The 1,675-nt window shown below is 44.5% G+C and overlaps 1 protein-coding gene across 1 annotated transcript in view; it reads left to right on the top strand.

Annotated features, from left to right (window-relative positions):
- LOC119592899 (collagen alpha-1(XV) chain-like) overlaps positions 1-1,112 on the top strand; it is a gene marked incomplete in the record, with an annotated part of 11,164 nt that extends 10,052 nt beyond the window's left edge. The window contains 1 exon segment of the mRNA XM_037941791.1: positions 553-1,112. Coding sequence (XP_037797719.1) covers positions 553-1,042 — 490 coding nt within the window.
- Positions 1,113-1,675: the final 563 nt, after the last annotated feature.

The following is a 1,675-nucleotide window of genomic DNA, read 5'->3' on the forward strand; positions in this document are numbered from 1 at the left end:
GCCAATAGACAATGGTTCGTCTGTTCGTTCTGTACTATCTAATCTGTATTTCCGTCTGCCTACCCGTCTGTCGTTTTTTTTTTTTATCGTGTTTTCTGTTGCTTCCTTGATGAATTATCCCGTTTATCTACATATATACATAAGTCGTGCCATTATTAAATTACACTAATTGATCCAATTCTTCCTTCCCCCAATTCCCTCATCACCTTCATCGTTCTTCCTCCACCTCTCATTTTCCTCATCATCCCTCACCCCACCTTCCCACGTCAACCTCCTCTCTTACTCCATTAACTCTCCCGCCTTCCTGCTTCCCCCTCATTTTCCTCTAATCTTCCCCGCCTCCTCTCACCCCCTCCAACCAATCTCGTCTTTCACCCCCTTTTTACCCCAACTTTCCACCACCCTTTACCCAATCTTCCCTCTTCCCCCTCCTTCCCAAATCTCTCCCTCTCCTTCCTTTCTTTACCGTCCACCACCACCCTCAACCTTATCCACATTCTCCTCCATCTCAACCCCCCCCCCCCGTCTTTCCTTCTCCTCTTTCTCCCCCAGGCCCGTGAAGTACATCTGGCACGGCGCTAACAAGTATGGCGAGACGGCCTACAACCTCAACTGCAACTCGTGGTCCTCGTCATCGTCCAGCGCCTTCGGAATGGCCTCCTCGCTCAACAGCCTGCAACTCCTCGACCAGAAAAAGATCGCATGCGACAACCAGCTTATCGTCCTGTGCATTGAGACCACCAGCAGCCTCCCGAAGCGCAGAAAACGCACGGTTGTAGAAGAAGAAAACGAAGACCGCAGTGAAGACGAAATCGGAGAGGGAAAGACAGAGAACGGGAAAGAGAGGGAGGACCCTGAAGCCTTAAGAAAGAATGAGAAGGACGATGAGGAGGAAACCGATTTTCCCGCATACAGCCCGGTCTCGCAGCCGCTGGAATCGACGAGCGCCCAGCTTAGCGACAAACAACAAACAGAGAGTCACAGTAACCTACGCACGCAACAAAAACCTCCACCTCTTATCCAGGATCTCTATCTTATTTAAGCCAAGATTAGCATAACGAAAGAAAAAAAATATTACAATATAATCCTTATGCACTCGTGTACTCTTCCTATTTCTCGTTTTCTTTCATTCTCTTTCAACTGCGAAGATGAGATTACCGTAAATAAGGTTTGGAGCAACACGGGTCTAGACATACTTAACTGAGGTAACGTGACTATATAAATATACTATAATGCCAGTCTCTCTGTTGCCTTTTCTCGTATTTATCAACGATGTCTTCCTTTCCCCGTGTCTTCCGCCGTGTTTATCCTTCTAATTATTTTCTTAAAAAAAGTTAAATGTTCTTGTTCTCATATCAGAGGATATAAGGACGGTCCGCCTGATAGATGTCTACCATTTTCGACCTTACGAACCAAGTCTTCCACGTGTGATAAACGCCTTTTTGATATCTTCCAGGTTTATGCAAACGATGTCTTCCATATAAACCAAATCTATATAGATGTAAAATATACATTAATATCTGAAAAGTAGCGAGAAAGTTTGACCGTAGTAAGTAACTTTTACAATATATTTAAGCACGTCTCTTCTGTGGCAGATGGTGTTTTGATGGTACCTGTATATAACAGATTTTTTGGTCATATATCATGAACGATTCATATATTGTGGTCATGAATG

This window comes from Penaeus monodon, chromosome 31 (genome assembly GCF_015228065.2).
Source record: "Penaeus monodon isolate SGIC_2016 chromosome 31, NSTDA_Pmon_1, whole genome shotgun sequence".
Lineage (NCBI taxonomy): Eukaryota > Metazoa > Arthropoda > Malacostraca > Decapoda > Penaeidae > Penaeus > Penaeus monodon.